Below are 14217 nucleotides of genomic sequence, written 5' to 3' on the forward strand. Positions count from 1 at the left end.
CTATCATCTGCATATCTGAGGTTATTGATATTTCTCCCACCAATCTTGATTCCAGCTTGTGTTTCTTCCAGCCCAGCGTTTCTCATGATGTACTCTGCATAGAAGTTAAATAAGCAGGGTGATAATATACAGCCTTGACGTACTCCTTTTCCTATGTGGAACCAGTCTGTTGTTCCATGTCCAGTTCTAACTGTTGCTTCCTGACCTGCATACACATTTCTCAAGATGCAGGTCAGGTGATCTGGTATTCCCATCTCTTTCAGAATTTTCCACAGTTTATTGTGATCCACACAGTCAAAGGCTTTGGCATAGTCAATGAAGCAGAAATAGATGTTTTTCTGGAACTCTCTTGCTTTTTCCATGATCCAGCGGATGTTGGCAATTTGATCTCTGGTTCCTCTGCCTTTTCTAAAACCAGCTTGAACATCAGGAAGTTCATGGTTCACGTATTGCTGAAGCCTGGCTTGGAGAATTTTGAGCATTACTTTACTAGCATGTGAGATGAGTGCAATTGTGCGGTAGTTTGAGCATTCTTTGGCATTGCCTTTCTTTGGGATTGGAATGAAAACTGACCTTTTGCAGATGCTCAACATCACTAATTATGAGGGAAATGCAAGTCAAACCCACATGGGGACATATCAAAAAGAGTATTTGTCTGCTCAGTCGTGTTCAACTCTTTGTGACCCCATGGACTGCAAAATGCCAGGCCTCCCTGTCCATCACCAACTCCCAGAGTTTACCCAAACTCATGTCCATTGAGTCAGTGATGCCATCCAACCATTTCATCCTCTGTTGTCCCCTTCTCCTCCTGCCTTCAATCTTTCCCAGCATCAGGGTCTTTTCAAATGAGTCAGCTCTCTGCATCAGGTGGCCAAAGTAATGGAGCTTCAGCTTCAACATCAGTCCTTCCAATGAACACTCAGGACTGATCTCCTTTAGGATGGACTGGTTGGATCTCCTTGCAGGGACTCTGAAGAGTCTTCTCCAACACCACAGTTCAAAAGCATCAATTCTTTGGCACTCAGCTTTCTTTATAGTCCAACTCTCACATCCATACATGACCACTGGAAAAACCATAGCCTTGACTAGAGGGACCTTGGTTGACAAAGTAATGTCTCTGCTTTTTAATAAGCTGTCTAGGTTGGTCATAACTTTCGTTCCAAGGAGTTAGCGTCTTTTAATTGTATACCTTAAACTTGTACAATGTTATGTCAATTATGTCTGAATATGATTGACAAATCGTTAAATGCCAAGTTTTAATATATGAGACATCAAAATAATGAATTGAAAATTCATACAGCATTTTGTATTCCCCATAACTCAAGTACCTATTTATACAGTGTCTGAAATTGTTTTATTTCATTATTAAATTATGAAATAATTATTCTATAGCCAGGCAGAAATAAAAATTTTCTTGCAGAGGTTCAGCATGTATAATGTCTGGAAACATTATTGGTTTTGTTGCTGTAACCAGTTATTTTTTTATGTCTAGCTTTGTGTGGTTTATAATGTCTGTGATTAACATTTCCCTTCTGGTAAGGTATTTTATTAATAAAATTATAAGAATAGTATTGTAAGTTACTAGACAAGGTGCTTATTTCACAGCTGAAAAAAACTGATCCACATAAACAAGGTAGTCTAGTATGGGTAGTTAAGAGCAGGAGCCCTGGGGCCAGCCACCTGTGTGTGAATTCTAACTCTGCCTCCAGTGGCCTCTGTGTGAATCTAGGGTGAATTAATTTTTTTTACTTATTTGTGACTCTCTTTCCCTACCTGTTAAATGGAGATGGATATGTAGAATATCTCCTAGTGTTACAAGATTAAATGTTAACACATGTAAGACTTAAAGCCAAGCCTGGCACGTGACAGGTGTCAACGTATGGTTCCTTAGTGCTGACATGTTATGTTAAAACTGTCTTGATTGCATCTCAAGTACAGTTCTGGTTTTAGGGATGTTTGAATTCATTCCAGGGTATTAAATGCTTTAAATGGTAATCCTGCCCTGCCCCCAACCCAGGCTTAAAATGAAAAACTTTAAACTTCTTAACTCCCTATCAGAATTAGATACTAAAATTCCCACTTACTCTTTGCTTATAAGCCTTTATTGATCCAGTGGGGCCTGTTAGGTAAGGCTCCTCTCCCTCTGCCCCATCCCCTCTGATACATAGGTTGCCAGATTACCCTTGTCAGCATTGGCCCAGTTGAGCTCCTAGAAGCTCTTTGAGGCTCATTATCCCCATGATAAACTCTAACAGTAGTGTGATATTTTTAATTTGCAGATAATACAGCAGACACACCAAGTAGTAGAAACCGAGCAAAACAGAGAAATTGAGAAATGGAAAAGACTTGCACAGCTGAAGAATCGGGAGCTGGACAAGTTCCGAACAGAGTTGGATTCGATCTTGGACGTTCTCCGAGAGCTGCACCGGCAAGGGGTGGTCGTGCCAGTTGCTTTGGCAGAAGTGAATGCACCAGAGTATTAGTAGAAACTCACATATCATGTGACCTCACAGGGAGGCCTGAAGATGGTTGGGGTCCCCGTCAGAGGAGGCTTTTGAAAAAAGTGTTCCAGTATGTTGCTGGAACACAAGAACATTTCAAAATAAATCATATTTTACCAGCTAGGGAAAAATAAGAGCAGCATTAATGGTGTATTTTACTGGAAAAAATTAGTCATCAACATTTTAAATAATTACAGACAAGTCCCTTTATGGCAGATGATTAGAACTGGTGATATTTATTGCAAAAGGCCTCACACGCTAGATATGGGAGGAAAACAAAATTGCAGATACTTCGCCATTATTGACTAGGTGTGTATTTTTAATTCTTGCCCAGAAGAACAGCTCCTCTTTCTCACAGAAACGGGGTGGGCAGTGTGAGCACAGCGGCTCAGACAGTCACTGATGTAATGGTGCTTCATGTTCATTCTGGTGAGAGTTGTAACTTGCGTACAGGTAGATAGTGAACTCTTGTGTTCTCCCAGATTTCCACTCCTGCCTCTTGGCACCTCATTTTGCACCTGATACAAGGTGCAAGGTATATATCACAAGTAGAAGGGGAATTTGATTTATTCACTGTTTCACTTATGCTGTGTCTCAAATGCCAGTCCCTCTTTTGGAAGTCTAAAGTGATAAACAGAATGCAACATTTTTACTTCATTTAAGAAGTGAATATATGTTCACTAAAGAAATTAAAAGCATGTGTAGAAGTAGCCAGATTATTCTCTTACGTCACAGTTCCATTTCCCAAAGCAGCTAGGAGGCACGTGAGATACTGCTACATGGAAGCTGTAGCTGGGGCTTTCTCTGGGGCTGCTTTGTTTTCAGATATTCTGGCTCACTGCTGTCCAATAGGAAGATCTGCCACGTGTCACTTAAAAATTTTTATAGCCACGTTTAAAAAGGTAAAAAGAAACAAATGAAGTTAATTTTGGTAATTTATGTAATATATCTAAAATAATATAAAAATTGGGATTTTACATTCTTTTTTTCATCCTAAGTTTCCAAAATCAGGTAAGTTTTCCATTTATAGCACATCTCAGTTTGAACCAGCCACATTCTAAGTGCTCAATAACCACATGCCAGCAAGTGCAATTCTAGAATAATCATTACAAAGTGAAGTACTTTATAAAGGACATGTGAAGTAGACCTTGGTAAACTTATAGGTATTAAATGTGAAATGTGGAAATTAAATGTAAGGAATACAGTTAATATCTTGATGTCCAGCATTTTTAATGTTCTTTTCCTAAGGGTAGAAAGCATTAATTAAAATTTGCTATTTTTTTATGTGAAAGAGTTGTAAGTTATAAACTATTTTGGTTATTATTTGAGTGTGTTTTGTATACTTTTTATCTGCAAACCTATTCATTTATAACTGTACCTTCCCTTTGTCTTTTTGACTGACTCTCCATGGGCCTTTCATTCTAAGCACAAGCATGGCTGATTCTGAAACACAAGTAGTACAGACATCAAACAGATTATCAGTTCCAGAGAAGGTACATCCTGTTTTGATGAGGACTCCGTATTTTGGAATAAGCTGCACATGTGACACAGCTTCAATTTCATTTACAGAATAAAGGTCCATATGCACTATCAGAACTGTTAGTTACAACCAGAAACCTCAGAGACAATATCTCAGCCCTTAGGTTTTGCACTGAGGGTCTAGGATGAGAACACAGGTGGACACATTTACACCATCTTGAAAAAAACAGAAAGGCTTTTATGATAATGCAGACTCCAGAGATTATCAATCCTCTTCCACCAGTTCTATCCCCTCACAATGTCATAAGACCTGCATCCACAGGCTTGCCGACCCTTCAGGAAGGGCAAAATTCAAGATTCTGCTCAAGATTCAAGGTTGCTGCTCACACCATTGCTTTTGTGTGAGCAGAGAGGTTTACAATCAGATCTATTACTTGTGAGCCCACAGCATTCCATAACCAGCTGTACCCATCGACCCTCAGAAATCCAGGCTTTAATATTTGGGTTCCATTCCATATTGGAAAAATTCTAAATCAGTGACTAAATACCAAGAAGATGGTGGCCAAACCTAAGGGCGCTAATTGGGGAGGTTCAAAATCTATAAGCACCTTATTTAACAAGTCATTTTAATTTTACCCAAGATTAAACACTTATTCAATGTTATTCAATGGCTATCCTTTGAAGAACCTGTTAGCAATGAATGGGCTTCCCTAATAGCTCAGTTTGGAGAAGGCGATGGCACCCAACTCCAGTACTCTTGCCTGGAAAATTCCATGGATGGAGGAGCCTGGTAGGCTGCAGTCCATGGGATCACTGAGCATCGGACACGACTGACTTCACTTTCACTTTTCACTTTCATGCATTGGAGAAGGCAATGGCACCCCATTCCAGTGTTCTTGCCTGGAGAATCCCAGGGGCAGCGGAGCCTGGTGGGCTGCTGCCTATGGGGTCGAACAGAGTTGGACACGACTGAAGTGACTTAGCAGCAGCAGCAGCAATAGCTCAGTTGGTAAAGAATCCGCCTGCAATGCAAGAGACCTGGGTTCAATCCCTGGGTTGGGAAGATCCCCTGGAGACGGGAAAGGCTCCCATTCCAGTGTTCTTGCCTGGAGAATCCCAGGGGCAGCGGAGCCTGGTGGGCTGCTGCCTATGGGGTCGAACAGAGTTGGACACGACTGAAGTGACTTAGCAGCAGCAGCAGCAATAGCTCGGTTGGTAAAGAATCCGCCTGCAATGCAAGAGACCTGGGTTCAATCCCTGGGTTGGGAAGATCCCCTGGAGATGGGAAAGGCTCCCACTCCAGTATTCTGGCCTGGAGAATGCCATGGACTGTAAAGTTCATGGGGTCACAAAGAGTAGGAAAAGACTGAATGCCTTTCACTTCAGCAATGAATGGTTAGAGGAGTGAAGTTTGAACGTTTTCTAATCCCTGTGCTGTATGTTAAGTCACTTGAGTTGTGTCCAACTCTGTGACCCTATGGACTGTAGCCCTCCAGGCTCCTATGTCTATGGGGATTCTCCAGGTAAGAATACTGGAGTGGGTTGCTATGCCCTCCTTCAGGGGATCTTCCTGACCCAGGGATCAAACCAGAGTCTGATGTCTTCTGCATTGGTAGGCGGGTTCTTTACCACTAGAGCCAAATCCCAGTTACTGATTATTCTGCTCTAGTATTTGAACCCATTAATTACAGCCTTTTTCAGTTTCTATCAAAGAGTCCTTTAATGAAAAGCACATGTAATCCTCAGCACCTGTCCAGCTAGTAGTTCCTAGCCCAAACCTATTTCCTCCTCTCTAAAGCAAAGTATTGGAAGGACTGACGCTGAAGCTGAAACTCCAGTACTTTGGACAGCTGATGCAAAGAACTGACTCATTGGAAAAGAGCAATGAAAGGAGGAGAAGGGGACAACAGAGGATGAGATGGTTGGATGGCATCACTGACTCAATGGACATGAGTTTGAACAAGCTCCGGGAGTTGGTGATGAACAGGGAAGCCTGGCACGTTGCAGTCTATGGGATCACAGAGTCAGACGCAACTGAACTGAAAGCAAAGTAGGTCTGGGTTTGTTGAAAGCTTCAATCACAATCACCTAAATAGTGCAAATAGGAATTTTTCCCATCAATGCCTACTTTATAGGACTGTTGTAAGAAATACGTTTGAAGAGCAGCATTATCAGGGGTTCTACAGAGGAAAGAGGCACCACATTCCATCAGTGGAATAAAATGGGTTGTTAGTAAATTCAGTAGCAAGAGGCTAGACTTCGTGGAAAAAAGGGTGGGCGGTGGTAATTATACCAGGTATGCCTCCTTGGAGCACAGAAATGAAGAGGCAAGAACACGGCAGGAATCTGACCCAGTGACCTAGTCTCAGGAAGCCTGCCCTGAACGTAAACCCTTTCGGTGGCCTTCCAGTGTCCCCTCCATAGGGTAATGATATTACAGTATGAAGACCTGATGCAGAGGGCCTATGTAACTCCTTGAAGAAAGGTCTGGAAGGAACTTGGATTTGTGAGGCAGGGAAAAGTGAAGTCATTGGAGAAGAACTGTTTACAAAAGGGATAAATTGAGCCTGCTTATTGGAGAAGCCTGAGTGGACTGAAGATCCTAGTTGGTTTTTTCCCATCAGCATCAGGAAGTGTAAATGACCAAAAATATTTGCATGCCCATGTCTTACCTGTTTTGCTCATCATCCTGGCCATGTGCAAGGAGCACTCATGAGATCAAGCTGGTGCTCACTCCTCTGACTTGGGGTCAGAACTTTCATAGGAGCCTACTTCCTCACACATAATAGGGGCTTAGTAAATTTATCACCTTCTGTTGTCCTTGGACCTTCATCTACATGCAACCCTTTGCTCCCATCGGCCCCCAAAGATCATAGCTGTTCTCATACTCACAGCACAACTACTGCTACCAGCAGGATAACATTGGGTCTGTGTCTCTACTCTTCCTTTCTCCTGGGTTCCAGCCCCTATTCCCAGTTCCTGCCCGAGTTACCCAGTGTCCACAAAAAGTCAAATGTGTTTGAAACCAACTCCTTTACTTCTCTCCCTGAAACCAGCTGCCCACTCCCCTAGGTTTCAACATTCTCCAGTCAGTTCTAAACTCTAAGGCACCCTTGACTGTCTTTGTCAACCTGGGACAGTTCAGTTCAGTCTCAGTCGTGTCCAACTCTTTGCGACCCCATGAATTGTAGCACGCCAGGCCTCCCTGTCCATCACCAACTCCCGGAGTTCACTCAGACTCACGTCCATCGAGTCAGTGATGCCATCCAGCCATCTCATCCTCTGTTGTCCCCTTCTCCTCTTGCCCCCAATTCCTCCCAGCATCGGAGTCTTTTCCAATGAGTCAACTCTTCGCATGAGGTGGCCAAAGTACTGGAGTTTCAGCTTTAGCATCATTCCTTCCAATGAACACCCAGGACTGATCTCCTTTAGGATGGACTGGTTGGATCTCCCTGCAGTCCAAGGGACTCTCAAGAGTCTTCTCCAACACCACAGTTTAAAAGCATCAATTCTTCAGTGCTAAGCTTTCTTCACAGTCCAACTCTGACATCCATACATGACCACTGGAAAAACCATAGCCTTGACTAGACGGACCTTTGTTGGCAAAGTAATGTCTCTGCTTTTCAATATGCTGTCTAGGTTGGACATAACTTTCCTTCCAAGGAGTAAGCGTCTTTTAATTTCATCTCTGCAGTAACCATCTGCAGTGATTTTGGAGCCCAGAAAAATAAAGTCTGACACTGTTTCCACTGTTTCCCCATCTACTTCCCACGAAGTGATGGGACCAGATGCCATGATCTTTGTAACAGATTACCATAAATTAGGTAGCTTAAACAACGAGCATATTCCTCAAGTTCTGGAGGCTGAGAAGTCTGAGATCAGGGTGTCGGTGCTTCCTCGCTTGAAAACAGCAGACTTCTCATTGTATCCTCATATGACCGAGGGCAGAGAAACATAAGATCTCCTGAGACCCTTATAAGAGCGCTAATTCTATTATTCCTGAGGGGTCCACTCTCAGGACCTCACTTAATCCTATTTACCTCCCAAAGGCCCTGCCTCCTAATACTGGGAAACAGGGTTTCAACATGAGATTTTGAGAGGACACAGATACTCAGTTTATACATCGACTAACTCTCCCCAACGTGGAGTCATTAAACCTGTAGCCAATTTCTTCACAATAAGGCTTATATCAATCTGTCCTTTTCCACTCCTATATCCACCACCACAGAAGTCCTGTCACCATTTTACTTATTTTTCTGGTAGAGGTTTATTCTATTCCTCTACTCCAATGTTCTCACTCCAGATAGTCTGTGAAACGGCACTGCCAGCTCTGCTTCAGCACCCCGTGTTCCTCCTTCACCCGGTTGCTTTTTTGGTGTTAATGTCAGAATCCTCAACCCCAGCCTCCCTCTCCATCAGACCATCTCCACCTCCTATACAAATCTTCCCTACTACTACAGTGGTAGTTTTCTACTACTACTGTAGCAAATTACACAAACATAATGGCTTCAGCCAGCATGGATTTCTCACCTTACTGGTCTGGAGGTCAGGGATCCAACACAGTTCTCATCTGGCTAAAATCCAGGTATCAGCAGGGTGTGCTCCTCCTGGAGGCTCCAGGAGAGAATATTTCCTTGCTTTTTTAGTTCTCAGAGGCCACTCACATCCCTTGGATTGTGCCCTCACTTCTCCCACCTTCACTGCCAGCAGGCTTGCATCCTCTCAGGACATTCTTCCAAGATTACGTCCCCCTCTGACTCTAAGCTCAGCTGGGATGTGTTCTCTTCTTTTAAGGACCCAAGTAATTAGGTTAGGCCCCCTGCAGGATAATCCAGGCTACTCTTCCCACCATCTCCTCTCAGGATCCTCTTTTCCCATCACACTCAGGCTTTATGTGGCTGTGACACTCACCTTGGGTAATGATTCCTCTTGTGAGCAATGTAAGGCTCAAGACACTTATGAATGGCATTTTTGTTTTTTCTTCCTTAGTCTTTCCACATTTGTTACATCTGGTGAGTCTATGAACCCTGTTTATTTGCAGCCCAGCACTAATCTTTGACAAAGCATCATGCTTTTAAAAGGTAATTTATTAGAAGATAGAAATCCTCTTGGATTTTTTTCCCTAAAATATCTGTAGTCCCTTTGCCATTGTACAGTAACATTTTCACACCTGGCTACCTTGTGGGAAAGGGAGGGACATTATTCTGCCCACCACGCTCCCCTTATTCATACAACCTGCTGATCTTCAAACAGATTTTGTCCCTTCCTCCTTGATCATCTCGTTCCCACCACTTCCTTTGTTTGCCATGCCTACATCAAATGTCTGATCATTGTTCTCATTGTATACACACACACACACCCCCCTACCCATTTATTTTCCTAGAATCTTCTAGAGGAATCAATCCATAATGATAATGATGATATTGACAATGATTGCAGGGGCCTCTTGAGGACTCTGATCAAGAGGGAATCATTGCAAGGCTGCTGCAGAAACAGGCTTAATTGCTGTAGTGTTTAATGGAATCAATTAAGTTCATCATTTTTTAAAATGTTATATCATTGTATTTAAGATTTTAATATGAATTTTCTTTAACCACCAAGTTTTTGAGTGAGTGAGTGAAGTCGCTCAGTTTCCGACTCTTCACAACCCCATGGACTGTAGCCCACCAGGCTCCTCCGTCCATGGGATTCTCCATGCAAGAGTACTGGAGTAGGTTGCCATTTCCTTCTCCAGGGGATCTTCCCAACCTAGGGATCAAACCCAGGTCTCCCATGTTGCAGTCAGATGCTTTAACCTCTGAGCCACCAGGGAAGACCATTTACTCTAGGACAAAACTCTAAAAGGATTTCTATCTTCCAGTGAATTGGGTACTAGCCTTTCAAACATGTGATCCTTTAAAAAAGATCAGTGCTGGGCTGCAAATAAACAGGGTTCATATAATCTCACCAGATGCAATGAATGTGAAAAGACTAAGGAAGAAAACAAAAAGCCTTTCTTAGAGAAAACATTACCCAAGGTGACTGTCACACCAACATAATGCCCACATGTAATAGGAAAGCTAATTTTCCCAAGCATATGGTTATGCTGCTAATTTGTTAGGTGCTAAAACAATCTCCTCATTGTATGTTCCTAATAAGTACGGAAAAGTTTAGGCTCTACAAAGAAAGTTAAACATATTCCTCTGCTGCCAAATCTCTAGACTGAACATCCCCATAAAAAGGACATGATTATACTTCCTCCAGAAACTCTTCCTGAGAAATAACAGGCTTTTAACTGCAGTTCCCCCAGTGGAGGGCTAGAGTAGGACTGGAGGGAACCACTAGAAACACAGTAGGTCTGAGGTGAGGTGCTGCTGCCCTTGGCAGCCAAAGATATCATTGATGTCTTTATGGATGAGCATTTTCCCAAAAGGTCAATGAATAGGGAGAATATGAACAACAAGTAGATTGTTAAGACAATTGTTAAGCTGCATATAACGACCACCACAAGTCAAATATAGTATATTTTGATACTTGGAAAACAATTATCTTATTTTTCTTTAAAAGTGCATTAGTATCAATAGAAATAATAAAGAATGAGCCGTCTCGGAGATAACAATAGAAAAAAAACAATTCTAAATCTGTCAGATTACTTGACAACAGGCAGGAAATGAGCTAGATGTCTTCCACAGACATCTCCTAGTGTCAGACTCACTCCTGCAAAGTATAAAACTAGGTTTTCAGCAGACAGAGGGAACAGAGTCAAGATTCCTGGATCTTGAGAGGTTTACTATATGGCAGGGGAGATCAGACAAATACATGTAGCCAAATATGAATAAAATGAAATAAAAGTATGATGAAGTGTGAATGGAGCACAGAAGAAAGAGAAACTCCTTTCACCTGGGATCTGGAAAGCCTTTTTTGGAAAATGTGGTTTTGGAGATGGCCAAAGAAATGGGTGGAATTTTGGTAGAATTGTATGTAAGGAAGGGAATTTAAAAACTGATCCTAAATTCAAATAAAAATGCAAAGGGTCCCAAGTACCCAGAATAACTTTGAATAAGAAAAACAAAGTTGGAGGACTTAAACGATCTGATTTTAAGACTTTTTAAAGCTACAGTAATCAAGAAGTATGGTCCAGAACTAAACCAATACATATACAGACAACTGATTTTCAGTATCAGTGCAAAGGCAATTGTGGAGAAAGGATTTTTTTCAACAAATAGTGCCGCAACAATTAGGTATCCATATGCCAAAAAAAAAATAATTTCAATCCATACTTTTCTATGTACACAAAAATTAACTCAAAATGGATTACAGATCTAAATAGAAAATCTAAAACTCTAAAACTTCTAAAAAATAATAGGATTAAACTTTTATGACTTGGGTTTGGCAAATATTTCTTTGCTATAACACCAGAAGTATGATCCATTTAAAGGAGAAATGAAGTCACTCTGAAAAAGAATTTATATCGAGAATAAAGAACTCTCAAACTCAATAATAAAGCAAACACCCCAGTACAACAATGAGCAGACTTGAAAACAGATATCCAGATGGATAATAAGCACGTGAAAAGATGCTGAATGGGATTTTTCAGGCAAGAAACTGGAGTGGACTGCCATTTCCTCCTCCAGGGGATCTTCCCAACCCAGGGATTGAACCAGGATCTCCAGCATTGCAGGTCAAATTCTTTACCATCTGAGCCACCAGGGGAGCTTATTAGTCATTAGTGAAATGCAACTAAAAACCACAGTGAGATACTACTACACACACATACTAGAATGAATAAAATTAAAAAGACTGACCTTGCAGAATGTTGGCAATGAAGTAAATCGATAAGAATTCATATGAACTATGAGGAATTCACAGTAACATTTAAACATTTTAGAAAACTGATAAGCAGTTTCTTTAAAAAGATAAACATCTAAGATATGACCCGGATATTCCTCTTCTGGGTGCTTTAGAAAATAAAAGCATATGTCCATAAAAAGAGTTGTAACCAAATATTCACTGCAGTTTTCTTTATAGTAGCCAAAATTGTAAATAACCCAAATATCCATCAACAAGAGAATTAATAAACAAATTATGGTCTATCCAAACACTACTCACAATAAACTACTCAGCAATAACTCAGCACTCAACTGGTAAAGAATCTGCCTGCAGTGCGGAGGACCTGGGTTCAATCTCTGAATTGGGAAGATCCCCTGGAGAAGGGAAAAGCTACACACTCCAGTATTCTGGCCTGGAAAATTCCATGGACCGTATAGTCCATGGGGTTGCAAAGAGTCAGACACCACTGAGTGACTTTCACTTTCAAATGTTTTGGAGAAGGAAATGGCAGTCCACTCCAGTACTATTGCCTGGAAAATCCCATGGACAGAGGAGCCTGGTAGGCTACAGTCCATGGGGTCATAAAGAGTCAGACATGACTGAATGACTTCACTTTCCTTTCCTTTCCTTTAAACACTACTCAGCAAATAATAATAATAAACTACTAATAAAACAGGGATGAATCTCAAAATAATTATGCTGAATGAAAACAGTCAGACAAAATAGAGTAGATACTGCTTGAATCCATTCATACAAGTATCTTGAAAATGCAAACCAATATACAGTGATAGAAAGAAAATCACTGGTTTCCAGGGCAAGAAATGGGAAGGGAGGGATTACAAAAGGACAGAAAATTTTTGGGGGTGATGGGTGTGTTCACTGTCTTGAATGTGGTAATGGTTTCTTGGGGATATACTTATGTCAAATGAATTAAATTGTATGTTTTAAATATGTGAAAATTATTTTGCCAAATATATCCCAAAGTTGTTTTAAGAAAAAAAGTTCAGTCCTAACTCGCTTCAACTGGAATAAATTTTTCTCTAGGGAAACTTTTATAAACTAGAATGTGTGAGATAACCATAGGAAAAAACAATACAAGCTGAAGAGCTCACACTACGCTACACATGCATCCATGCATATAATACACACATGACAAAAAACAGAAGCAAATAACTGGCATGAAGAAGTAGCTAATCCTCAAACCCAGGATGATCGCTATTCCAGAGCCTGAAATTATGAAACAATCTAAAAGAAAACATAAAATAAGTTTGACGGAATCGTTAAACATAAATCATAAAAAACATAATAGAAATCAGGATATCAAGATAAAAGATCAATTTTTTAAAGAACTAAACATAATTTATATAAATAAAATATATATTAGATCTTACATATAAAATTTAATGGTCGTTACAGAATATTGAGTAAAGTTCCCTGTGCTACACAGTAGGTCCTTGTTGATTATCTATTTTATATACAATAGTGTGTATATTGGAGCGGGCAATGGCACCCCACTCCAGTACTCTTGCCTGGAAAATCCATGGACAGAGGAGCCTGGTAGGCTGCAGTCCATGGGGTTGTGAAGAGTCGGACACGACTGAGCGGCTTCACTTTCACTTTTCACTTTCATGCATCGGAGAAGGAAATGGCAATCCACTCCAGTGTTTTTGCCTGGAGAATCCCAGGGATGGGGGAGCTTGGTGGGCTGCCATCTATGGGGTCACACAGAGTCGGACACGACTGAAGAGACTTAGCAGCAGCAGCAGCAACAGTGTGTATATGTTAATCTCAAACTCCTAATTTATCTCTCTCCCCATCTTTCCCATTTGGTAATCATAAGTTGGTTTCCTAGTCTGTGAATCTGTTTCTGTTTTGAGATAAGTTCATTTGAATCATCTTTCAAGAGTCAACATATAAGCAATGTCATGTGATATTTGCCCTTCTCTTTCTTACTTCACTCAGTATGACAATCTCTAGGTCCATCCATGTTGCTGCAAATGGCATTACTTCATTCTTTTTTATGGCTGAGTAATATTCCATTTTGTGTATGTGTGTGTGTGTGTGTGTGTGTGTGTGTGTGTGTGTGTGTGTGAGTATACCACATCTTTATCCATTCCTCTGTTGATGGACATTTAGGCTGTTTTCATGTCTTGGATCCTACCCAGGGTCTCAGCCATACCTGATTTAGATGAATAAGATGATGCTATTTGGGATCCTTGTTGCTGCTGCTGCTGCTAAGTTGCTTCAGTCGTGTCCGACTCCGTGCGACCCCATAGATGGCAGCCCACCAGGCTCTGCCATCCCTGGGATTCCCTAGGCAAGAACACTGGAGTGGGTTGAGCTGACACTATATAGACTAAATATTGGACTTTGACTTGATGATGTAATTATTGAGATTTTAGAGGATGTTGGGGGTGAGACAGATATA

The 14217-nt window shown here is 41.2% G+C and overlaps 1 protein-coding gene across 2 annotated transcripts in view; it reads left to right on the forward strand.

Moving 5' to 3' along the window:
* The window catches only part of CEP162 (centrosomal protein 162), a 93695-nt gene extending 89871 nt beyond the window's left edge, over positions 1-3824 (forward strand). For both annotated transcript variants that reach the window (XM_027551461.1, XM_027551462.1), the window contains exon 27: positions 2280-3824. In XM_027551461.1, coding sequence (XP_027407262.1) covers positions 2280-2483 — 204 coding nt within the window. In that variant the 3' untranslated portion in view covers positions 2484-3824. The remainder of the gene's footprint in view (positions 1-2279) is intronic.
* Positions 3825-14217: the final 10393 nt, after the last annotated feature.

Source organism: Bos indicus x Bos taurus, chromosome 9 (assembly GCF_003369695.1).
Source record: "Bos indicus x Bos taurus breed Angus x Brahman F1 hybrid chromosome 9, Bos_hybrid_MaternalHap_v2.0, whole genome shotgun sequence".
Classification (NCBI taxonomy): domain Eukaryota; kingdom Metazoa; phylum Chordata; class Mammalia; order Artiodactyla; family Bovidae; genus Bos; species Bos indicus x Bos taurus.